Consider the following 25,282-nt stretch of genomic DNA (forward strand, 5'->3'; position numbering starts at 1 on the left):
CAGATACCTTCCCGCTGGACCCTTCTTTTCTCAACTTGATGGACTCGAGAATAGCCTCTCTTCTGGTTTTCAAAGACTCACCCATCATCTTCTCTGACACATTACTGGTCATTTCACCATTACGATTACCCACTACCTTCCACATATTGTTTTTAGCCTTCTTTTTTCTATCCTCCTGCGCCAACCCGTGAGGATTTATTTTTTTCCCATCCATAGGACGTTCCCTCCTGAGCACCGAGCCTCAACATGACCCTATTTCCTACAAAAAACACAATACGACAGGGTTGATTCGAAAAAGACCTCCTGAAAATGGCTCGGGGGACCCAACCAAAATGATTTCCGCAGAGGCTGCGAAACATCTATTTCAACACAAATTCGCGTGGCCTCCGGACAAGTCACAGACGCCGTGGCGTTATCCCTCTTTAGGTATCGACCAATACCATTCCCCATGCTCCGTAACATCGATTCCTGAAAATAATTAAGAGGCAAACCCAACAAAGTGATCCAAACGGGGACCCACGGGGAATCCTCATCTTTGACAAAATCCGGGGTCCAGTGAGAAACCTGAAAAGGGCTTCCATGAATCTTGGAATTCCCTCTCTCCATTACACTAATAAAATTTTCCTCCTTTGCCATCCGTACCAACACATTCTGTGGATTACACAATTTCCCAACCACCGGCATCGATCTCAACCCCCAACGATTTTTTATAAGTGCACGAATATTATTGAGTGAAGGCCGTCGGCGAAGAAATTTCAACACCATCGAGAATCGAAAAGGCTCTGTAGATTGTTGAATCTTAGTCTTCGAAAACATGAAAAACATTGTGTCATCCTGAAATCTAGGTTCCCGTGGAGGTAAAAGCACCTCAGGCAACAACTGAGGATTCACAGCCACCACATCCACAAAAGCTGCACCTGTGATAGGCGCACGTTTAGTGCGCTGCAATGATCTGTTTGTCCATTCCTGTACTGTGGGATCTCCAGCCTCCAGCCCTGCCGTGGGAGGCAGACGGCCGGCGGCTAAAGCCATAGTGAAGCTCTAAGCACCTCCAAACCATAGAGAGAAAAAGATCCCTACGCCACGTCATATTTCAGTAGGTTCGTGGATTAGATGATGCATCTCAATGGCAAAACTTTCAGTCTTGGTGAATGGCAGCCCAAATGGTTTCTTTAACAGCTCCTGAGGTCTAAGACAAGGAGACCTTTATCCCCACTTCTATTGTTATGGAGGCACTTAGCAGAATGACTTTAGCCTTGCTGAACAATGGATTTATTGATGGTTTCTCAATTGGTAATCCTACTAGGGGCTCCATTATTATATCTCACTTATTGTTTACAGATGATACACTGATCTTTTGTGAGGCAGCATAAAACAAAATTCAAGCATTGAAGGTATTATTACTGTGTTTTGAAGCGGTATCAGGGTTGAAAGTGAATTATTATAAATCGACTTGGTACCAGTGGGTAATGTTCGCAATATCCGGAAGTTGGCTAATATCCTTGGATGTAATGTTTCCTCTCTCCTCATGAATTGCCTTGGTCTTCCCTTGGGGGTAGCTGCAAGGTTTGTATTGATTTGGGATACAGTTATTGAGAAGATTGAATGCAAACTTGTAGGTTGGAAAAGAGTGTATCTTTTGAAAGGTGGCAGGATCACTCTAATCAAAAGTACTTTTTCTAATCTGCCAACTTACTTTTTTATCTGAATTCCCAATCCTAGGAAGTGTGGCAAAACGCATCAAGAAACTTTATCATGATTTTCTGTGGAGTGAGTTAGGAGATGAATTCAAGTTTCACCTAGTCAAGTAGGATAAAGTTTGCTCTCCAGTCTCCTCTGGTGGGTTGGGTATTAGAAAGTTGAAGATTTTCAATCGAGTCTTACTTGGGAATTGGATGTAGAGATACATCATGGAACCAGAAGCCTTATGGAAGTTGGTGATTGTTGTGAAAATTCATTAGTGCATGAAATCATAACAATATATTTTTTTTTTGATAAGTATACGAAATCGTAACAATATAGTGATAAAGAAAGATGTCGAATCCACAATGACTATTTACCTATTAATTATTGAAATTGTTCTGATTCTAAATTATTTGAAAATAAAGAAAAGTGGTGGATTCTGAATTTGAAAAATGAAAACAAATAAAATTAAATCAACAAATAAAGAATTGACCACACACTTAATAAAGAACAATATTTCACCTAAGAAGAAAACACTAAGACATCCGGCTCATCTAATCAATCCAATCCCAAATCCTAACCATGCAACCAATCAATTATCATCCTATTTGATGAAAAAATATTCTAACTTATCTAAGATTCTCTCTTGAGTAGAATCAGAATTACCCAACATACGATAACCCGTGATATGTCTATGTGAATTTAAAAGCATTTGAGTAAATTAAGATTAATAATATTTCGCATAAAAGCCGCACAAATCACGTTGACACATTCCTGTCTTCCGTTTAATTCATGGCATACATCATACGAAGCTAAATTACATGCATCATCTCTCGAATTAACATGGACGACAAATCACTCAACTATTGGCTAGATAATTGAAAGCATTAAATTCGATGATGTATACTCAAAAGGAATAATAAAATTATGATCACATAAAAATAAGATTCAGAATTTTCATGGAGAGGCTATATCGTAGCCTTAGCAATAAAATTAGATCATACTAGAATCAAAACAAATCATAATAATTCTGAAATTTAAAATGAAAATTATGCAAAGAGAAGATGAAAGAGTTAAGAAGAAAACTGTATGTAGATCGAGAATCTCAATCATCGACAAACTTCAATTCGGCCTCTGTCTTCTTCTTTTTCCAAACTTCGAATTCCTCTGTAATAGTGAAACAAAAATCCTCTTTCACAAGGCTCTGGTCGTCCTCCATAGATCACTTTTTCACCTCCCTGTTGTTTCCCAAAACAAGATTATAAAAAGTAGGCAGTTTTCTGCCGCTGACTCGAAGCTCAATTTTCTCTATTGAGATGTTCGTTCTTTGGGAAAGTCTTCAACACGAAAGTTGTTGGGTTTTCTCTTAGCTTTCCGTTGATACCCAGATCGCCCTTTTTGGAGTTCTCTAGCAGAAATTATGTTCCAAATATTGAAGGGTGTTACAGAAAATTCGAGAAAGGAACTTTTTTAGGGAATTTTTGTTTATTCGAAAAGAAAAGTTTCCTCCTCAATTCCCATGACCATCAATTTATTTATTTCTAAATAAAAATAAACTAAATAAATAAAAACTCTAATAAATAAGAAAATTAAACAAAGTAGCATAAAAGTATGGAGTTATGTTTTGGGGGGGGGGGTGTGCTGTATAGAAGTTGATGGGGCTTATGGAGTTAGAATTTGGAAACACATTAGAGGAGGGTGGGGGGATTTTTGTTAGGCAAACTCAGCTTGTGTTGGGTAATGGGTCTAGAATAAAATTTTATGCTTTGTTTGGTTACTAAACCTATCTCAACTCATCATTACAATTTTTTCAAATCTTAAAATAATAATAATATTAAAAAATAATATTATATAACAATATTTTATCATCTCAACTCGACTCAACTCAGTTCAACATTCAAATGCAGCCTTAGACTGATCGATGGTGTGGAGATCATGCTCTAAAGGATTCTTTCCCTTCAATTTTTAGAATTACACATGAGAAAGATGCATCAGTGGTTGATTGTATGGAGTTCTCTAGGGACCTAGTCCAATAGAATGTGAATTTTACCAAGGCACCTCAAGATTGGGAAGTTGGCAATATTGAATAGTTTTTTGGTCTTCTATACACCATGATACCGAGAACACAAGGTGTTGACACGATATGGTGGATACCCACCGGTAGAGGTATATTCTCAGTTCAGTCTTCTTATATGACTCTCACACAACCACAAAATATTGAGTTCCCATGGAGAAGGATTTGGTGAAATAAGGCGCCTCCTAAAGCGGCATTTTTATTATAGGTAGCAACATTGGGTAAGTTCTGGACTTTGGACAACTTATGCAAACGAAGGGTGATCATATTAGAGTGGTGTTGAATGTGTAGGAAAAATGGTGAAACTATGGATCACTTCTTGTTGCATTGTGAGGTCGCTAGAATGTTATGGAATGAAGTGTTCAATAGGTTAGATCTTGCTTGGGTGATGCCTGCCACAGTGATTGAGCTCATGGCTAGTTGGACCAATCTATTAGTTTTTCCACAAATCTTAGCAGTGTGGAAAATGGTTCCGATATGTATTCTGTAGTGCCTATAGAAGAAGCGAAATGACCTAATGTTTGAAGACAAAGAGCATTCATTGGAAGAACTTGTTATGGAGATATATTTTAGGATACTATGGGATATGATTTGTCATATTTTAGGGATGATTTCTTTTATGGCTGGCTTGTAAATAGTAGAAAATAAGGCTGTAAATTCTTGCCTTGTAAAGCATATTAGTCGTGCTTAGCTTGTATATCCTCTTCTATAAATTGAATGAAAACCCTGAGTAAAGGGCATTTAGACCAATTGACATGGTACCGGAGCCCCTATTCTGACTATTGTTTCTCTGTGGTCTTTATCCTTGAGAATGAGGTGCGATGATAGGAAATTTTTTTTCCTTCTCTATTCTCGCATGTTTGTCTGGTTTTTGGTGGCTGTGGTGTTCCCTGAAGTGTTCTCTCACACGTTTGTGGTGTTTTTGACTTCTAGGCTCATCACTTTGGTGGCTGTCGGCGTTCTTTGGAGTTGTGAGTGTTGTTTCTGTGCCAGTTGACACTTTCTGTGGTGGTTGACAGCGTCTATGGGTGCTTAGGGACCCCGGTCTTGTCCCTAACACTAAGGTCCACTAGTTTGCCTTGGTGAAGATGACGACCGAGTGACCTTGCCAACTTGCTTGGCCTTCCACAAAATGGTGGTGTTTGGGTGATGGAATGATGATGTATTTGAGTAGGCTAAGTGTTTAGGCTAAGACAAATCAATGTGGGTGGCTAGATTTGTTCTTGAGTGAAGTGCCGAGATGATGGAGGCTAGGGTGGAACGGATGAAATGAGGTTATGATTCGAGTTGGAAGCAACTAGGGTTGCCGTGGACTATGAAGAAGAAGGGTAGGCGTGGTCTTGGAAGATTGGCTTAGGATTATGGGTGTGTGATGCAATGGGAATGGCCTAAGGTTTACCCTTGATGTTTGGGCCACTTGGATGGTGATTTGGGTAAGTATGGTGTAGTGTAGCTAGGGTTTTGTGGGGTGGCTAAGATGGATTTCGAGATTAGCAAGAGGTGGTTTAGGGTTTGAGCTTAGGATGATGCTAGGGTTTGGTTGGCTTAGGAATGGATATGGTAAGTTTGAAAGATGGAAGGAATCTTTGAGTGATGAGGGAGATTTGAATTTGAATTTGAATTGGATGAAGTCAAGTCTCCTAAAAGGAAGGAATCACCTTAGGGAGCCTTGAGGGATTTTAGGAATTGGATGAGTGATTGGAGGGATGGAGTGATTCTAAGGAAGTTCCTAGAATTAGGGATTAGATTGGATTGAGTCAACTTTCCTTGAATTAAGGAAGTTGCCAAAGAGGACTCTTGATGGATGGCTAGGTCAAGGGTTAAGATGATGGAGTTGGCTAGGGTTTGTGTTTAGGATTTTGGAGTTGGGGTAAGGATGTGGTCGGCTAGGGTTGGCCGAACAAGGCTAGAGAGTGATTCTAGGAAGTTGTTCCTAAAATCTAGGAACTCAATTTGGAAAGGATTTGGCCAAGAATGGTGAAGTGTTTGGATCAACTAGGGTTCCTAAATTATAAGAACACAAGTTTGGCAAGTGGAATGGGTGGCTAGGGCAAATTCAAATAAGGCAAGTGATTGCTGAAATTTGAATTTGAATTCAAATTGGGAGTGTGTTTCGGCTAGGGCAAGTTTGATGGAGGGAACAATTTATGGTAAGTTTGACAAACTTATGGAAAGGATGACAAACTCTATGATGGTCGAAATTTGTGTATGGCTTAGATTGAATGGATGACACCAATGAACAATGGATGAACACTATGAATGAATGGATTCAACAAAGAATATGAACTCTTTTTATGATTTAAGGATATTTTGATATGCAAGAAAATATATGAACAAGATGAAGAACATATATGGACAAGGATAGATAATGGATGAACAAGATAACACTTCAACTATTGATTCAAGGATTGCACAATAATTGAAATAAACCTCATATATTGATGAACACAACTTGGATTCACGAATTGCACCAAGTTGCAAGAACAAGATAGATGGAATGAACCACACCTATTCACGAATTGCAATGTGTGATCCTCTCTTTGGGATTCACGAATTGCACCCAAAAAGCCCAAGTGCTCTAGCACCGAAATATGATCTCAAGAACAAAAAGTCTACCCACTAGGGAATTTGCCAAAAGATGTGAATGCAAAGACTAAGGGTCCTATTTATAAGGATAACAAGTTGGAAACCCCCAATAGGTCCATTGGAAAATAAATAATTAAATAAAAATTAACATAGTTGGCATGGGCCAAGTTGACCCATGGCATGCATGAGCCCATGGGTGGGCTAGGTTGGCTGACAGGGCCCTGAGCTGGTCTGGGCGCTGGGGCGCGCGCGCGCTGGGCGTGCGCGGGCTAGGCGTGCGCTCAGGGCACTGCACGCGCGGAGCGCGGGTGAGACGTGCCCGCGCTGGTGTTGGGGCGCTGCGAGCGTGGGCGCGAGCGAGGTGTACGCGCGCGGGGCGCTGGTGAGGCGTGCGCGCGCGGCATGCGTGCTGTGCGCGCTGGGCTGCGTTTGCTGTGCGCGTTGGCCATGCTGAATGGGCTGGTTTGGTCACCAACTTCCTTGGGCATCCTGGGCATGTGAAGGCAGGCCCCATGGCATGCCCGTGGGCCTGTTTTGGGATTGTCCAACCTCGTCTTGACTTGGCTAGTGGCTTGACCATGGGCCACAAGACATGGGTTCCTACCATGGCTGTGAGGTTGTTGGCAGGTTCTATGGGTGGCTATATGGTGGTCGTGTAACGCCCTGGTCCCGTAGGGGTTAGAGAGTTATCTCTTGTAACCTAACTCCATCTTCCAAAACATATTAATATACTCCAATATTTCCAAAAAAAATACAAATCCATATTTATTCAAATCAAAAAAATTATGTTCCTCCACCAGTACACTAAATAAAAACCTCAATGAAATAATTTAAAAACTCCATAAATATTTAGAAATATCTATGACTCCAAATATCAAATAACATAACATCATAAACCTACTAAATAAAACTCTCCAAAAAACTTGTACCCTCTAACATTTATTCTTCTATGATCATCAAACCTTACTCTTGATTTCTAGCTGAGGCATCAAAATTATCTGAAAAATATTGTGGAGATAAGGGGGTGAGTTATCAACAACTCAGTAAGCAGATGCCATATACTAGTGTGTAAACATGAACATTTACAGATTTCAGAATGCAAAACAAAATATTTTCTTTCAGAATGTAGAATTAGAGTATTTGTTTTCAAAATGCAGCGTTAGAACATTTTATCAAAAATATCAGAGCGAAATTTCAAAAATATTCATAATTAAAATCCCTTTGGCATAGCATCAACTGAAACATCACATCTTATCTTATCATATCAGAACAGATACCATGTTTAACTCCCGTGGTAGGGTTGTACAAACCCCGGTAGCTAACCGAGTAGAAACAGAATGTAAATCTTCCCCTTATTCATTCTCGGAGCCTCGAGTGTGCATATAGGAAAGACCACGCAGAAAATCACTTTGTCTCCAAAGTGGGTGCACTAGAAACATAAAAGTTGGAACCAACCCGAACAGAAGCCACAGTTTTACACCCGTGGTAAGGTCAGAACTGAATAGAAACAGAAACAGTGTTACGCCAGAGGTTTTCAGAAATCACATCATATCATATCAGAATACAGAAAATTATCAGAACAGAACAAAATCATATCACAAAACATAATTTATGCACAAAATTTCATATTCGCTCTCTTTTTCAAAATTCAGAAACAGAATGTAAAAAATAAGCTCATGTCTACACCAGTCATGACAGAAAATAATTTCTTCTTAAATAGAATCTCATGAGTAATGCGGAACAAATAACTGAGGTAGTTCAAATTTCTTTTCATAACCAAACATGTATATTTTAGTATATTTTATAAAAAATCAACCTCAACTCATTTTATTTTATGCAAATTTTAGCATAGGAACCCTGCTTACCTGAACTTCTTAGCTTATCAGAAATTCTCCACAGCAGTACTGAACGAAAATCAATTGTCACCTATAAAATTTTCATGTACTTCCGTAAATTTTCAATCAACCATTTATGTCAATATTTAAGCCAAAAATACTAAAATAACCTATTTTTTTCCAAAACTCTAAAATTCTCATAACCCAGTGTCTTAAAACATTACTCTTCATACTCATCGATGAGCACTTAACCTTTTCGAATAATACATTTAAAAAAATATCGGTAGTCAAAATTTTATTCAAACGACTTAAACTAAAATTTTAAACATTTGAAAATACAATTAAAACTTCATTTATTCTCTTATATAAGAAAGACAATTCAAGAAACACTATATTCTAGAGATTTTGCAATGGCAGCTTGGACTCTTTTAAAAACAAATTGTAATTTAATCAAAAGGGCTTCTAGGAAGCTACTCAACTTAGAAATGATTTAAGGGTAGTTTAGTAATTAAAGGAAAACTTGTATGCAATTGGGAAGGACCGAAAACGGAACAATACAAGAGGATAAAAGGCTTACGTGAGAAGGAAAACTGTGCCACCTGAGCACTTCGTCGAAAATGATGTTGGGCATGGAGCAAAGAGACGCGGCGGCAAGAGGCTGGGTGAGGCGGCTGGGGTGGTTTCGGCAACATGATAGGCAGCTAAGCAATGACAGAGAGAGAGAGAGCAACCGTGAAGGAACAAATATGGAGGAGTAAAAACAGGGGTCTTCGGCTCTCTATGCAGGCGGCTGCCGGTCTCGTGTGGGCTAGGCACGGAGGAGTTTCTGGGTGGTGAAAGTGGCTTGTACCCGCTGGTGTCGCTTGGTGGTGCCTGGTGGCAGAGGGAGGAGGCGTTCGGGATGCTCTGTTTTTGGTATAGAAAATAGAGTATTTCAAGGGGTTGGGGATGATTCATTGCTGGACTATCGGTGGCTTACGGTTTCATATGGGGCTGGGCAATGGCTAGTGGCTTTCGTCGTGCAGGGGAAAACTCGCACGAGGTGGTTTCCGTTTGGCTGCGTGCACATGGGCGTTGGTTTTTCTGATGCAGCAACACCACGGAAAATGACGCCAAGTTGTGTCTCGGCTGTCTCGTTTGTGGCAGTGGAGTGGTGGTTGAAGAGGGTAGCAGGGGCTGGAACTTGGTGGAGGGTTTGACGGAGGCTGAGCCGTAGTGTAAGCATGCTGCAAATGTACATGCGTGGTGGAGGCGTTGGGCTGATTTTCAGACGGTGTGAAGAAACTGAGTTATGGTGCTGCGGCTTGGTGTTTTGCAAAAAGTATGTATATATATATATATATATATATATAAAGGTGACTAAACGTAAAAAGAAAACCCTAGAGCCGTAGGAGACGTGCAAGTGCAAGAGAGTGAATAAATACCTTAGATACGTGAATGCTTATGACTAACGGAAAGAGGTGGGGAGTTTTAAAATAAACTGTTTGGGTCTCCCAGTTTAATAAAAAAAAAAAAAACCAGCGTGGGCCCTCGGTTGAGGCAGAGCCCATTTCAAAAATTTAACTACAATGACAAGTTTGTTGGAAAAAATTTGATAACCGTTAAAAACCAATTTGGACCCATAAAATAGTATTCGAAAAATTTCAACTGGGCTTTTCATATACTTAACCCAAAAATATAAAAACAGGCTTGGCGTTAGGCTTGGGTGTTACAGGTCGGCAGCTTGGACTCCTCCTGGTGTGGCCGACGAAGGTGACTGTATTTGCTTCCTTTATAGTTTCCTGGTCTGTCTTTGTTTCGATATTTTCATTGGGCCACTTTGACTTGGGCTTGGGCCAGTTTCCTGGTGTGAACTTGGGCCTCTTTTCGTTTGGACTTGGGTTGGGTGTCCCGTTTTGCTTGGGCTTCTTTTTTGGGAATTATTTTGCTGCTTATTGCCGTGCGTTGCTTATTACCATTGCTGTCTGAAATTTTCTGGTTGGATTTCTTGCTATTTTAAGTGGCTTTCATCATATATATTGAGAATACTATTATTCGATTTACTGGAAAGAATTTTCTAATGTGGGAATTTCAATTTAAAATATATTTGAAAAGGAAAGAATTATCAAATCATATTGATAGTTCTACTAAAATTCCCACTGATGAAAATGAATTTGCGCAATAAAGGTCAATGATGCTAAGGTGGTCTCTTGGCTGTTAGGGACGATTGATCCTCATGTTGTGACCAATCTTTACTGTTTTACTACGGCTCAAGCTATGCGAGACTATCTCCATCGTATTTACCACCAAGACCACAGTGCCCAAAAGTTTTAATTGGAGTTAGAAATTAGCAATTTCAGTCAAGGTAATTTGACTATTGAACAATTTTATTCTGGTTTTATTAATCTCTGGTGCAAGTATTCTGCAATTGTTCATGCTAAGATTCTCCCGGTAATACTAGCAGCTTTTCATGCATTCATGCTAAGAGTCAACGTGATCAGTTTCTGATGAAGCTTCGTCTTGAATTTGAGCTTGTCTAGGCCGGCTTATTGAACCATAATCTGGTTCCTTCTTTGGCTATTTGTTTAGAAGATTTATTGCATGAAGAACAATAGTTATCCACTCAGATGGGTATGTCTCGTGCAAGATCAGGTGCCAGGGAAGGTGATCGCGAAGGGGCCTAAAGTGGGATGTTTATTTCCCTTACAATTTTCTATTCCTAATATTGCTTATCTTGCTTGTACAACTACTGCCAATAACAGTGAAGTCTGGCATAAGAAATTGTGTCAGCCTAATTCTGTTGTCTTGACTCATCTTATGAAACATGGTTTATTAGGTAATAAAAATTCGTTTTCTTCTTCTAATGCATCTTTTGATTGTGCTACTTGTCAACTTTGTAATAGTAAAACTTTACATTTTCTTGTGCATGGAAGCCGTGCTTCTACATGTTTTGAGATTGTGCATACTGATGTTTGGAGTGTGAGTTCTGTTATTTCTCATGGTCAATATCAATATCTTGCAACGTTAATTGATGAGAAATAACAGGACTCACATTCCAAACATCAGTTTGCACAATCTCAAAACATGTATAAGCACGACTTCCATGCACAAGAAAAGGTAAAGTTTTACTATTACCAAGTCGAGAAGTAGCACAATCAAACGATGCATTAGAAGAAGAAAACGAATTTTTATTACCCAAAAAACTATGTTTCATAAGATGAGTCAAGACAACGTAATTAGGGTGACACAATTTCTTATGCCAGACCTCATTGTTATTGACAGTAGCTATACAAGCAAAATAAACAATATTAGGAATATAAAATTGTAAAGGAAACAAATGTCACCATGAGAAAAATGAACATCATAGTTATTATTCACCAATTGTCCAACTGAAATCAAATTGGTAGATAATCCAGAAGAGACAAAAACATTGCGAAAAGAAGAGCCCATATTACCTACAACAGTGATAAGAAGAGTACTGTCATCGAAAATTTGAATGTTTTGCGTGCCCCTATACTTACGAACACCATGGAGACCCGTCGCACTACCAGTCATATGATTAGAAGCACCCGAATCAACAATCCAAGAAGTTGAGTTAGTACCTATACCTTGTAGGCCTAAAGCAGTAAAAACAGACACAATCAACTGCTGAACCATTGTTGGTGTGAGAATAGATGAATCAGAGCTTACGGTGCGAGGTGCAACTGAAGAAGATGACGGAACAACATCCTGAAGAACTTAGTATTGGCGATTTTGAGGCCACACCCGACAGCCCTTGATGATATGACCTTTCTTACAGCAGTTACAAACTTTCTTAGGTCAATTGCAAGCAATGTGACCAAACTCCTTGCAACCGAAACACTGCAACTTGTTTATCCTTCTCCCTTGTGTTGCATAGGCGACATTAACAGCCTTAGAAGAGACCTTCTCGAGAGTCATACTCATATGAGTAGATAAACGCTGTTCTTCACGCAATAAATCTCCCAAACAAATATCCAAAGAAGGAACTATATTACAGTTCAATAAGCGGCCCAGACAGGCTCAAATTGAGGCCGAAGCTTCATCAGAAATTGATCGTGTTGACTTATCATCAACCACTTGAAGAGCCGCTAGTGCCACCGGGGGGACCTTAGCATGAACAATTGCAGAATACTCGCTCCAAAGATTAATAAGAATAAAATTGTTTAATGGTCAAATTACCTTGACTGTAATTACTAATTTTCAACTCCAATTGGAACTTTCGAGCGATGTGATCTTTGTGATAAATATGGAGATAGTCCCCACATAGCCTGAGTCGTAATAAAAAAGTAAAACAACAAATATTTGCTACAAGATGGGGCTCAATTGTCCCCAATGGCCAGGAGACCACCTTAGCATCCTTGACCTCCCATTGTGCAAATTCATTTTCATAAGTGGGAACTTTAGCAGAACTATCAATATGATTTGATAATTCTCTCTCTTTCAAAAACATTTTAAATTGAAATTTCCGCTTAGGAAAATTCTTTCCAATAAATCGAACAATAGTATTCTCAATAGACATAATGAAAACAACTTAAAAATAGCAATAATTCCAACCAAAAAATACTCAGGCAATCACGACAATAACTAGCAAAATAATTTCCGAATAATAAGCCCAAGAAAAATAAACAGCAAGCCCAACCCAATTCAGGTCCAAATCCAAATGAGAATAAGGAAAAGCCCAAACGTTAATAGGCCCAAGTCATGCAACCAGATTGCCCTAGTTAAAGTGCCTTCCTAGAATTGATGACACACCAGAAAGAGACAACCAGCACCTTCATCGGCCACACCAGGAGTAGTCGACCACCACACAGCCACGCACAAAAACTGCCAATTGCCACACAGAGAGCCGATTGTCACACAGCTACCTAGCCACCACGAAAAAGCACCAAAAGGAGTCTGCAACAAAACGATACTCGCAATTCAACAAAAAATTGCCGACAACCACCAAAATATTAAACCCACAAAGTTGATCACCACATAAAGCACCGACTCCCAACCGAGAACACCAAGAGCAAGAAAAAAACTTGTGAAAATAGAGGAAAAAAATTTCCTCCCACCAGCAACTGAAATCGCACACCAGTGATTAAGACCACAAAGACGGAAATCAAAGTAGGGGCTCTGATACCATGTCAATTGGTCTGATGCCCTTTACTGAGGGTTTACTTTCATTATATAGAAGAGAATATACAAGATTGTCACCAAATTCTATGCGTCTACCCACCACTAATATGTTATACAAGGTAAGTATTTACAGCCTGATTGACATCTATATATAATCTAGCTATAAATAAGATTATCACCAAAAATACAATAAATCTTCCCAAATCACATCTCCATAACAAAGATGTAATGCAAAATTTCATGTAAAAGATCCGTGAACAAATATTCATGCATGACGAGGAATCAACCTCTAAGCATGAAGTATACTTTTTGCCCTGGGGACACGTCTACCCAATCACCTACTCGAAGACACCACACATGTTATGCCTTGGGAATCTCTCAACTCGTCTATCAAGTGAGGCCAATACGAAACCATTTCACCTCGATTATCACGTGGACCCTTACTTCCTGTATGAAACTCGTGGCAATGTGTCATAGGAATAGTGCGGGGAGTGCGGGGACTCTCAAATCACAGAGTAAAGATAATCCATAGATATAATGAAGGAGATATATCTTATTTTCATGAGCAGAAAGGGAAAAGTTACAGAATATGCAAAGTTAAACCTTAACATTCCCACAACATTCACCCCATATTCTCATAATTATCTTAGAAGCTAACTTATCTCACAATATATAAAATACTACGACAACGCTGACACTACTCTTCTCGTTACTCTCTTGAAGTCACTTGCTCTCTTTGAAGACGTCGATTCTAAAAAACTCCAATGCTTGAGATCTCAAAATTGAGATTTTGACTTTTACTTTAAGCCATTTATAGGCCGGGATCGTCAGGTGTCCTTCTGACTTCTTATGTCATTGAATAGGAGCCCTTTAGTCTTGGTCGTCCCTTTGCAGGATGATAGAGACAGACTGACGGGACAAGGCATGCACATTCTTGTGGCTTGTCATGTGTCCAATCCGGATTCCTTCCCTAAGTATGGGTCTCCCACGTAGCCCTGGACCATACCTTTGGAGATTCATACAATATGGCCTGCAGGACCACAATCTTTTTTGCAGACTCACTCCTAATTTGACCTCTCAGGTGGAGTGTAGGCTTTTGCATATGATACTGCTGCCTTATGAGTATTTTCATGTTATGCCGGAAAGCTCATACATCCTCATGGGTCTTGTCGTTAGTTGCTTGTCGTTCGCCCGAGCTACCAGCCTCTTCAGCTCCTGTTTCTTGCCTTTTGCACCAGCCTTTCTTGCCTCCATACTTGCTCGCTCGGCACAAAGTGAAAATTGTTACATCTGCACTCAGATGTGTCTGTCAGGCTTTCTACGTGGTGCTGCTCGTCCTTTCTTTTGATTAGATGCATTTTGCAGACCTTGCCTCTCATTTTTCACTAAACTAATGAGGGAGGATCATCTTGGCCTTCCACTTGCCAAGGAAAGACTCATTCACCTTTCCTTTGCCCTTGGAAGGTGGTCCGTCTTCTTGCGCTGGTGCGTTCCTCACACAAGAAGAGTTGGAGCAGGAGTAGATGATTGAGGAATTGGGCATAACACAATCAATGAAGAATTGATAGAGTTGGCTGAAATTTCCTTACATTCTGTAGTGTTTCCTAACCCGAGAACAATGAGTTTTGGGAAGGACATAGAATCAATGGGATAGTATTTTGATAGATGTTGGGAGTACCCATAATTTTTTGGATACCTTAATAGCTACTCGATGTCAGTTACCCATTTCGAAGACAACTTATAAATGTGAAGGTGGCAAATGGAGAAACCTTATGTAGTGAGGGAAAATGTACCGATACAAACTTCAGGGTGCAAGGTATGAACTTTTCTACTGATTTCTTTATCTTATCATTGGGGGTTTGTGATTGTGGTGTTGGGAGTCCAATGGTTAAGATCATTGGGTACTATAGTCTGGGATTTTGTGCAGATGACAATGAAGTTTCCCTATAACAACAGTATGTAGTCTTAGAAGGACTCCACACTAATAATGGGGAGTTGATTCATGAAAAGGAGGTTACTAAGGTTCCTAAATTGGGAATTGTTTTAGAGCTTATGAGCTTAACAGAAGTGCCACTCCTAAAGAGCAGGCTGAAATTACTACTCTATTAGCAAAGTTTACCAAGGTTTTCGAGGAACCTAAGAGTTTACCCCCTCAAAGAGTTCAAGATCACCAAATCACATATTCCTTCTTTCCATTTCCAATTCCAGCCTAGATCAATCAGTTTTTGTGAGACCTTATCGTCACCCATATTACTAGAAGACTGAAATTGAAAAGATAGTGAAAGAGCTCTTAGCAACTGAAGTGATAAGGCCTAGTCAGTCACCATTTTCATCTCCTATCTTGTTGGTGAGAAAGGCTAATGGTATGTGGCATATGTGTATCGAGTACAGTGTTTTGAACCAGGTTACAGTGAAGGATAAGTATCCTATTCCAGTGGTGAATGAGCTCTTGGACTAGTTACAAGGAGCTACAATTTTCTCTAAGCTGGACTTGCGTTTTGGTTACCACCAGATTAGAATGAAGGAGAGGAGGACATTTCCAAGACAGCTTTTTGCACTCATGAAGGCCACTATGAATTTTTGGTTATGCCTTTTGGTTTAACAAATGCACCTTCCACATTTCAAGGCCTCATGAATGAAGTTTTCAGGCCTTTCTTGAGAAAGTTTGATATTGTTTTGTTTTATGATATTTGGTATACATCAAGAGTCTAGAGGCTCATCTAATGCATTTGCAATCTGTGTTGCAGACCTCATAGGACCATCAATTATATGCTAAACAGTCCAAGTGCAAAAATATGTATACTTTGAGATAGAGTACTTGGGCCATAGTATATCTCAGGATGGTGTTAAAGCAGATGCCTCTAAGATTGAAGCTATGGTGAAATGGCTCTGCCCTAGGAGTGTGAAATCCTTGCGGGGATTTCTTGGGCTTACTTGCTATTATCTGAAGTTTATCAAAGATTACGGAATGATTGCTGCCCCCTTGACTGCCTTTCTCAAGGACCCCTTTCATTGGAACATTTTAAAGACTGAAGGTTGCTGTCATAATCCTCCAGTGTTGGCATTGCCTGATTCTTCTAAAACCTTTGTTATAGAGTGTGATGCGAGTGGGGATCGGATAGGTCCTGTGCTAATAGAAGATGGATGGCCCTCTTTAAGCCAAGCTTTAAAAAGGAAATAATTGCAGCTGTCTACTTCTACCTGCACATGTTTTTCCAGGATTTGTTGTTGATCTTAAATATGAGAGAAATGAGAAACACAGACTATCTTTTCATACTTCTAATGTATTAATAAGAAACTTTAAACCTTTTGAAATTAAATGGTATGCTTCTTACCCTTAGCATGATATCCAATGTGAGGTTATGTTGGTTTTAGTGCAATTGGATCTGAAAATAGATTGATTTTGTTTAATTGATAATATCTAAATTTGGATCCCTTTCATACCAGTATTGGAGCTTTCCATTGGATAGATCGTGCCTCAACATTCATGCCATTAGGGGCTACTAACAGGTAACAAGAGCAATTAGGTGACTGATACTTCAGTCGAGTCATTGATTTTTTTCCTTGTTATGAATTGTTTTGGCTTCTATGGATTTGTTATCAGTCAATTTATAATTTTCCTGCAACCATATTTTTTCCCTAGTTTGGCTTTTTGGTTATCATACTAAGCACATAGACTTTGTAGGATTCCAACTATGGCCCAATTCAAATCTAGACCATACTTTTGAATAATTTGATCTTTATGCTTGCTTTCCTTGGAGCTTCTCACTCCTTGTGTCCGTATAATGTAGGAAAAACCATTTGATATGCCTAGTTGGTGCTTATAAATCCAACTCATAAAATTGATCTCCAATGCCAGGAGCCCTGGTGCTTATAGTTACCTGTTCTTTTTATCAATCAAAAAAAGAATATTATATCTCACAAAGTGCAATACTTTTAATGTTTTGAACCCCATGCCTTCACCTTGAAAAGGTGGAGAATTTCAAGTACATTACCAAATGATTGTTATTGCCTCTATTTATAGCTATCAGAACCACTATACCAAAGCCAAAATGGGCTTGATATTCAGGAATACCTTGTATCTATTTTTATTAACTCTAGTTAGGTGCTCATTCTTGTATACGTCCTGTGTACTTGGGCTTCGGCTAGTCTTTTATTCTGTTTTAAAATTCTTATTTAAATATAAAAAATATACCCAACCTAAAACTACATTATTTTAGGCTTAGGAACTACCACCGCCTAGAGAAGTGTATACAGATTGTCTTAATGTGAACTACTGCAGGGGGTGGAGTTAAGGGACTTGATTTCGCCCAAGATGAATTTATGGATCTGTCACTGACAACACAGATATGAAGTGAGAGGCTTTTTACTGATTTTGAAAGAGTTTTAAGTGAACTGAGGTCCTCCTTCCTCAGGCTTCCCTTTTCTTCTTGTTGCTATAATTGCTGCCAGGAGGAACCCACTGGAAGACAAGAACTGCTGGTGAACAATTAAAGGTTAAAAAAAAAGACAACCCAAACCTCACAAACACTCTGTCAAGCACACGGTAGATGACAAAACGAATATATAAAATACAAACAACTAAAAGTCACTGAAACAGTAAAGAAAGAGAGTAGAAGCACAACAAGTCACAAGCACAAGGAAACAAACAATCAGCAAAGGGAAAAAATAAACACACAAGAGTCAGCTTCACACCACAGCAAACTGAAGTTCCACCAGTCGAAGAAACTAAAACTTTTCTGCACCTCAGTAAGCGAAAACTGTCTTCATTACCCGTTCCTCTATTTTCGTGCAACAAAGAAAACCCACTAAAATAGACTTTCCAGAAAACCAAATAAAGCAAAACACAAAAATCAAAGTAAAATTATCCATTCGAACACTGATATATTGTTTCGAGAGACATGGGAGGTGCAGTTTGAGAGATGCATGAAACGGCTAAGGTTTGGGATCACAGATTCTTAGTTTTATTGTGAAATTGGACTTTTGGCTTTAGAATTGAAACTCAAAACCAATTTGAAGCCAATTTTGAGAGACTAAAAAGAAAATTTGCATTGGGCCCTCCAAATCCACATCCATAATACAATTCATTGCCAAATCCAAGCATCCATCCAGATTGTATGTATAATTCATCAAAGTTCGGTATAGCGCTTGGTTGAAACAAGCTTGATCTTAGATTGGTACAAAAGTGGAGCTGGGCAATAAAAGGAGTTAGATTTTGAATAAATAATTTGTCATTTTCTCATTGATATAGTGACATTAATTTCGTTTTGGTTTTCTGTTCCTCATACATCCAAGTAGGGGTGTAATTGATCCACTCAGTCCATTTGGTCCAATTCGGTCCAGGCCAATGTAAAATGGGTCAAACATACAAAAAGCCCAAAATCACTTCTAATGTGTATGTTGGCTATATTCGGCCCATCAATACAAAAATCCTACAATGTTTGCAGTTTTGAATATAAACTATTTATCTTAATTTTCACATTTTGTGCTTGAAAATAGCCTAAAAAAAGTTGGGAAAATTATCGAAATTACCCATATCCGTCCATGAGAATTAGCAATTATCATAATAAAGTTACAAAAATAGATATCTTATCAAAAATAATAAAGTTACAAAAAAAAAAAAAAATAGAGAAAATGAAATTAAAAAATGCAATATCATCCAAAGTCCAAATACATATGGTCAATGGTGATAGGTTAGATGAAAATTACATAATTAACTTATATAACTACCATATAAAATAATATATATAAATTTATTTTAAAAAAACTATATATATATATATATATTTTGGTCAGTCTAACCCGGTCCAAAAAAATACACCCCGAGACTTAACCGAAAACCAAAACTCTAAAATATATATGGACCAGACCGAAAATGTCGGGTTGAGACCAAACCATTCGGTCCGGTCAGGTTTTCCAGTCCAGACCGATTAACTTACACCCCAACACCCAAGTAGCAATCATCCTCACATATATGCATTTGACTTTTATTATGTTAAGTTGGTACAATATGTGCTGTAAATTTAATAATTGTCGGTGTAAATCTGATTTGTTACGAGATTCTTAGATCGTACTTGATCTTGCTGATTATATTGTTTGATTTGAAGGAAAACCCCCTCTCTTCAGACTGTGTCAGAAACTGTAGTTCAGGAGATTAGAAAGCTTCTGCTGTTGCATCCCATGCTTGTCATAGCTACAAAAGCTACCATTTTTGGAGATAGATATTCCATGGAGACCAAACGGTGAGTCCCCGAAAGGCCAAAAGTTCTGATTATGCCAGTTCCAATCCTTTTCTTATCAGTAAACAAAATTATATTGGTCGTAAGAATAGGCAAAAGCCCAAGCACATGGGAATGTGAGTTCCAATCTTACTTTCCTTTTGTGTGAAAGATCCTAATTTTTTGTTCCCAAAGGTCAAATGATGCTGATTCTTCACATAAGTAGATTTTTTTTTTTGTGGTCAAGGGTCATCATCCTAGATCCAAGCTCCAGATCTAGATGTGGGGATTACCCGTTGGTAATTGATCAAACGAACAACTTCAGTATCAATTAAGTCTTAAAAAGAAGTTTATTAAATGATCATCCAGAACATGACTAAATGAATCAGTAATTACATTACAAATTAATTTTAATTGAACTGTTGACAAACCTCCTAGTTTCAAATTTGAAGTATTACATGTTGTATATCATAATTCAGCTCCACATTATACAGAATACACTCAGACAGTGAATAGCTTTTCTCCAATATTTGTTCCATTATTTGGCTTCAAATAATCTGAAAATTATCATATGATATTGATTTACCGATCAAGGTCTGTAAGACAAAGGTCAAAGTTTTCATAAAGAGAAATATGATGAGTTGATATGATATCCGGACAATCAAATATAAATTATATTACTTAAAGCTCGATGTGACTTCTTAAATAGCTTTCCTCCAATATTTGTTCCACTTAGTAAATAGCATTTCATTCAACAAATGTAATTTAGCTTATGTTTTACCATTGGAACATGTGCATTGAAGCATACATTGCAAAGGAACAACATACATATCAAGTGGTAAAGTGTTGATGGTATGCTTCCCTCAGGTTTTGGCCTTTACCACTTGAGCCAACCCATATTACCAGCCAACCCATATGCTCCCTAGGGGTTGGCCCAAGTGGTAAAGGACTTGGTCTTGGTAGTATGCTCCCTCGAATTTTAAGGTTCGAGTCCTCTTGGGTGCAAACAATCTCTAGGCACTATCGGACTGGGGAATTTTCCCCTTGAATTACTCGAGGTACACTGCTGGACACTCCTTGCCGAGGGCCAATACACCATTGGGATTAGTCAGAATGTTGTTCTCAACCTGGTGCCAAAAAAAAATTATAGTGGGGTATAATGCATGCAGAAAAATATCAAAAGAATGGGGCGAAGACGTAGTAGATTGTAACACGACATGCTCATAGTCATTAACCAACATTGCTAGCGTTTTCGTAGAGAAGAACCTACCTTATCAGTGAGTTCTTACTGAGTTGCTCGTTGATGATGATTATGGTAGTCCGAGTGGGTGAAAGTAGAGCTCAACTTGCAGAGTTATAGTTTTGCCTTCTCTTTGGAGATTAGAATAGACGAGAGAGAGAGAGAGAGAGAGAGAGAAGGATCCTGGATTGCAAAACCAAAGTGTGGGGAGAAGATTGAGTGGCATGGGATAAAAGGAAGTCATCTTCATGAGTGCACAGTTTTACTCGTTGCGGGTTGGTTCCTTGATTGGTAGGTAATCGTCGGTCCTGGTGTACGCTGGATGAAAGGGAGACAGAGAAGGAAAGGACGTGCTTAGACGTGAGTCAGGAGCTCGACTAAGGAGAATGAAGCTCATTCCTACCACTTGTGAATGTCGCCCACAGTGTGAAAAAGTGTGACGCCAGCTGCGAAGTGTCAGGGTGGGATTCATATGTTGGTGGAGTCCATGACTGCCTCTAACCTATGCATGCATCATCTCAAAAAGACACCGTTTGATGGAATACTGAGTGAATACCTTGCATGCTTCCGAGTATTTGGTCGGTTTAAGTCACTTCTGAGCACTCCTTAATGTGTTCCCAAGCTTGACTAACATACTCCCAAGCATTTGCTTGGCCAAGGAAAGGAATGAAGCTTATTCCTACCAGTTGTGAATGTCACCCACATGGCGAAAAAATGTCTGACGCCAACTACAAAGTGTTAGGGTGGGATGTGTGTGTTGGTGGAGTCCATGACTCCCTCTTACCTATGTGTGCATCATCTCCATACGAAGCCATTTGATGGAATACCAAGTGACTACCTTGCATGCTTTCGAGTATTTGGTCGGGTTAATTGACTTTTGAGCACTCCTTAATTTGTTCCCAAGCATGACTAACGTACTCCCAAGCATTTTCTCGGCCAAGGAAAGGAATGAAGCTCATTCCTACCACTTGTGAATGTCACCCAAGTGGCGAAAGATTGTCCCAAGTGTTAGGGTGGGATGCGTGTGTTGGTGGAGTTTGTGACTCCCTCTCATTTGTGCGTGCATCATCTCAAAAAGATGTTGTTTGATGGAATACCGAGCAACTATCTTGCCTACTTTCGAGCATTTGGTCGGCTTAAGTGACTTCCGAGCACTCCTTAATGTTTTCCCAAGTATGACTAATGTACTTCTAGAGCATTTGCTCTAGCCTCTACCGAGAGTTATGGGGAAACATATGTCCAACCATTTGCTCGGCTTCTCAACACAACGTGGGAATAAACTCTGGGCTTTAGCTTGGATGGAAGGTAGAACGATGAAGGTGTTCTGGATACCTGCTCGGACTCTTATTGTTTTGCTCGTGGTACGTGTTTCGAACACCAACTTGTCTATCTTTGCTCACCCAATGCTTTACTCAGCCCATTGCTCGCCCCCTGAGCTTGCTCGCTTTATTTTGCTCGCCCGTTCTTTCCGCTTGCTCATTCGTTGCTCTCCCTAGCTCACTTATTCACCAAACAAGCACTTAGTTATACTCCAACCGTTATTCTTTGAGTATCAAAGTTCTCCAAGGGGCTTCTGCTATGGATTTCATAATTAATAAACAATCAACATATCACACATATGACAATTAATGAATACACTAATAACATGTTCATCATGTCTAAGAATGAATAGAAAAACAACATGTTCTTTGCATGAATCAAACTTCTCTTTAGGTTTCTTTATGGCCAACATGCGTTAACTCTTGTGTGTAAGGTTGTGCACCGATCCCACAGCCTATGAGCAGAGGGGCGATTGCTAAATATTCTTGTTCTTGTAAATTAACTTCTCTTTGGTTGACCATAGGTTACCATACCTTCACGCAACTGTCCTTCAGTGTGGCTTGCACATCCACCCTTAACTTTGCATGGGTACCATGCATCTCTTATAAGTTATGGCCATCATTTGATGCTTCACATTCATTCACATAACTATGATTTTCTCTTGACTTATAAGCTGACATGAGCTAATATGACATTCATATTAAACATGTGTGGCATATAACAAGTAATTCACAGGCAACTTGCTTATTACCATAGCTTTGGTACATGAAATGGGCTTTCAATGAAGGATCATACGTAGCATAATAATGTAATAGCACTTTTCAAGCAAGAATATAATAGTTACCGCACCCTTAAGGGTATATGATCGACGTATTCTGCAAGACTGGCAATTCCTCAAGAGCTAGAGAGCTTTTACTGATTTTCATGACAAAACTATCCAAGAAAGATGTAACAATCTATTAGAAGGTTACTAGATATCTAAACTTGAAATTTGATGAAAGGAGTTACAAAGCTTGAAGAAAACTCATTTGAATGACAAAAGGGAGGCTGTACATAGGATATCTGTTAGGAAAGGAGAAGCACTGCGTTTTAGGAGATTCCTTGACTTTTGGGGGCTTAAAAGGGGCAGAAGTAAGTGGGAATGGTGGCTAGGGTGAAGGAATAGGGTTTAGGGTCCTTCATAAGAAAATGTTAGGCAAATGTCTGGGTTGAAGGTAAACTTGGCAAAGTCCGAATTGCTCCTCGTTGGCGATGTCTTTATTAAAATACTTAAAATCTAAAAGAGTCTGCGGAAGCACTTATTACAATCAATCAAATCTCATGTACTTATCAAGAATAACTTATTAAACTGAAAATAATAAAAATAAGCATGTTATAAACTACCTAGGCCTCTACCTCGCCTCCATGGGCCAAGTCTTGTCTGCAAGTCAATCTTCATAAAGGTCCTCACCTTACCTGAGGAGGTTAAAATATAAAAACATACAAAAATGTGTTGAATACTCAATAGTAGCACATCATACAGTAAACATAATATTAACATAGGGTTTCTTGGAAAACATGCATACTCATAGTTACATACGTAAAGAACATGAACATGAACATGAATCTGATCTGTGCATGAAATGCCTTAACTTTTCTTTTACTTGTCATAGGCCGGTACCCACTGTTGATATCTATGAGTTAGGGTTAGCAAATCTTAATAGATTCCAATTTTGCCCATGACCTCGGGTTGTGGAATCTATATATAAGAAAGACATGCTGGGTATGCTACCAGCATGTACATCTTAGCAATGCAATATGCCCTTTAAACATATGGTACCATCCTAATATCATAACATAGGCTGCTACCTATATTAACAATCATACTTGATAATCATACATGCATTCTTTCTTGTTATATTTTGTCTTATCATATCATAGTTTCAAATTAAATTGTGCCTTATCATATCTTAGATTTCAAATGAAATTGTAATCTTTCATAGACTGTCATGACATATGTTTCCTCACATAAAATCATAAAATTTCATAAATATTTTGATGCGTAGCTCTTCATATAAAATCATGAATTTTCATACATATTTTGATGCATAGCTCTTCATATAAAATCATGAATTTTCATAAATATTTTGATACGTAACTCTTAACATAAAATTGTAGGAGTGGCCAACCGTTTGGAGAAGATACAATGAGATTTTTTTGAGGGAGGGTGTCAACTGGATTGAATACCTCCTTTGTGAGGATTTCCTTTCATTATATAGGCACAACTGTGCAAGATACAAGGCTAGAATCAAGCCTAAATTACAGCAATTGAATCAGTCTAAGTAACGAAACTAGGACTATGTACAAAATCTGTCTAAGTAAGGAACATCTGCTATCTAAATAAGGAAGCATAAATATATACAAAATATGAAAGCTAAATAAGGAAAGAAGGTAACGTAGCATGCTGTCAGAGGGTTGGGGAAGACACCAAGGTCCATTTTGTGAAGAAATGTGCTAAGGTTTGCATGCTAGTTGAAGGTGGTGGGCTATGGGTCAGAAATTTAATGGTCTTTTATCAGGCTTTTATGGGGAAGTGGCTTTGGCGGTATTCCTATGAACAGGAGAGCCTACGGGAGAGCCTATGGAGAGTATGGAAGAGATTGGTGTTCTCTTGAGGTAAATGAGTCTTAAGGGGTGGGTCTTCAGAAGAACATCAGAAGAGAGTGGGATGATTTCTCCCGGTATACTATATTTAACAGTGAGCAAGGACTCAAAGATGTGGGGATCAATCCTTGAGAAGTACTTTTCCAGTTATAGAACCGCTTGCATGCATATGTGGCCGACCTCTATACTCCTTGACATGATTCAGCTCATGGGGTGTCATATTCACTAGCTAGGCTAATGAATGGGAGGTTGACCTTTTTTCATCATTCTTTGACAAGTTTTATGCACATATGGTGGAACAAAATGGTGTTAATAAGTTGCTTTAGAACCTATCTAGGAGAGACTTCTTTTAAGTGAAGTCTTACTGTGAAGTGCTATGTAATCACTCCAAGGAACGTTTTCCATGGAAGCTTATTTGGAAGACGGGGTTTCTCCAAGGGCATCTTTTTACATGTGGGAAGCGGCTCTAAGGAAAGTCCTTAGCCTGGATAAAATTAAGAGGCATTGGACATGATAGCGGTCAACCCGTGTTGCACGTGTAGAAGAAATGAAGAGGCTGGGG

At 39.0% G+C, this 25,282-nt stretch overlaps 1 protein-coding gene across 5 annotated transcripts in view; it reads left to right on the forward strand.

The window, feature by feature from the left end:
* LOC121257168 (DNA repair protein XRCC2 homolog) overlaps positions 1-25,282 on the forward strand; it is a 41,993-nt gene that overhangs the window by 14,005 nt on the left and 2,706 nt on the right. For 4 of the 5 annotated variants that reach the window (XM_041158077.1, XM_041158076.1, XM_041158078.1 and 1 more), the window contains exons 5-6: positions 16,747-16,809; positions 19,407-19,541. The exons of the other annotated variant lie outside the window; for it this stretch is intronic. In XM_041158077.1, the coding sequence (XP_041014011.1) occupies positions 16,747-16,809; positions 19,407-19,541 (198 nt within the window). The remainder of the gene's footprint in view (positions 1-16,746; positions 16,810-19,406; positions 19,542-25,282) is intronic. 5 annotated transcript variants of the gene reach the window in all.

Source organism: Juglans microcarpa x Juglans regia, chromosome 3S (genome assembly GCF_004785595.1).
Source record: "Juglans microcarpa x Juglans regia isolate MS1-56 chromosome 3S, Jm3101_v1.0, whole genome shotgun sequence".
In the NCBI taxonomy this organism is placed as follows: Eukaryota; Viridiplantae; Streptophyta; class Magnoliopsida; order Fagales; family Juglandaceae; genus Juglans; species Juglans microcarpa x Juglans regia.